A 1,603-nucleotide genomic window follows, 5' to 3' on the forward strand; every position below is an offset into this window, starting at 1 on the left:
ACCCAGTTCATTTTCTCTTGCTACTCAGAATTAGCATAAGTCGAGTAGGAATACAGTTTCTTTGTGGGGATTTCATACGAGAGATTTTTAATTCGCTTGTTTTTTGCGGGGAGATGCTGTCATATAATGAATATTTAGTTCACTTACAGATTACTGCCGAGGTTTTTGCACGAGAAATGCCACTGAGGAATTTACATGAAAAGAGATCCACTCACAGATTGTAGACTATGAATTTACACGAGAAATCTCTAATTCACTCCATTTTGTTATCGAGGAATTTGCATTACAAAATTAGATTTATTCGCAGATCGTTGCCTAGGAATTTACACAAATCTCTAATTCACTCCCAGATTGTCGCCGAGGAAACGCTGACGAACCCGCGCCTGTCGTCCACCGCAACCGTGGTCGTCTCCGTCTCAGACACGAACGACAACCCCCCCAAGTTCGACCAGGAGGCCTACACGGCGGTCGTCTCCGAGACAGCCTCTCCGGGCACCGTCGTGACAACCATCGTCGCTTCGGACAGAGACACGGGCCAGTTCGGCGCGGATGGGATCAAGTATTCGCTCTTCGGAAACGGTGCTGAGAAGTAAGTAGGGGGGGAGGGGCGAGATACGTGTGTACGAAGGTAATGGGTGGTACTGAGTCGTATTTTCCTTATTAGGGTAACTTTTTCAGTTTATTAAGACAGTAGGATGTTAGGAAAATAGTCGATTTCTTCCTCTTTTCTGGATCTGTTGTCTCTTATTCACCAGAAATTGTCTTTTCTCGTCAGATTTGAGGTAGATGCTACTTCAGGAGTGATCACAGTGGCATTCTGCGACACCCCAGGCCACGGGAACTGCCTGGACTTCGAAGAGCGACCCACCTACTTTCTGTCATTCCAGGTAAAGTGTCATTGCATCTTACCAATAACCCAACACACCTTCTATCATTAAAACTAAATCGCTGATTAACCTTCGAGTCCAGCAGAATATTAGATCTCATACATTCCAACATCCCAAGCCCTTATTGTGTGTTTTCGACCAGGCCACCGACATGGGAGGATCAGGACACACGGACTCGGACATTCCATAATCATGATCATCTCCACTCATTAATGTGTTTTTTCGACCAGGCCACCGATGCCGGAGGATCAGGACACACAACAGTGGTTCCCGTGCGAGTCTCTCTGGCCGACAGCAACGACAGCCCGCCCAAGTTCACTCGCCAGCAGTACCGTGCTGTCATTGACGAGGGCGCTCCGGATTTCGACCCGCCCCTTTTCGTGCAGGTGATTCTACGTGAATTCGATGAGGATTAGATAGATATTTCGGTTGCATTCTGCGTGAATTCGATGAGAATTAGATAGGTACTTCGGTTGTATTCTGCGTGGATTTGGTGAGTATTAGATAGATATTTCGGTTGTATTCTACGTGGTTCTGATTAGGATTAAAAAGATACTTCCGTTGTTACTATGTCTTGCTACTAATACTAATATACTTTTAATGTATGATGCCATAAAATGTATTCTTAATACTACGTGGTTTTGATAAGGATGCAACAGATACTTTGTCTGTTCTGTGAGTTCTATAATTAACTTGCTTTATTCACAGTCTGGATT

The 1,603-nt window shown here is 44.8% G+C and overlaps 1 protein-coding gene across 1 annotated transcript in view; it reads left to right on the plus strand.

Moving 5' to 3' along the window:
* LOC119585276 (cadherin-87A-like) overlaps positions 1-1,603 on the plus strand; it is a 49,841-nt gene that overhangs the window by 37,705 nt on the left and 10,533 nt on the right. The window contains exons 12-14 of the mRNA XM_037933950.1: positions 351-589; positions 776-887; positions 1,118-1,273. Of these exons, the coding sequence (XP_037789878.1) occupies positions 351-589; positions 776-887; positions 1,118-1,273 (507 nt within the window). The remainder of the gene's footprint in view (positions 1-350; positions 590-775; positions 888-1,117; positions 1,274-1,603) is intronic.

Source organism: Penaeus monodon, chromosome 19, assembly GCF_015228065.2.
Source record: "Penaeus monodon isolate SGIC_2016 chromosome 19, NSTDA_Pmon_1, whole genome shotgun sequence".
Classification (NCBI taxonomy): Eukaryota; Metazoa; Arthropoda; class Malacostraca; order Decapoda; family Penaeidae; genus Penaeus; species Penaeus monodon.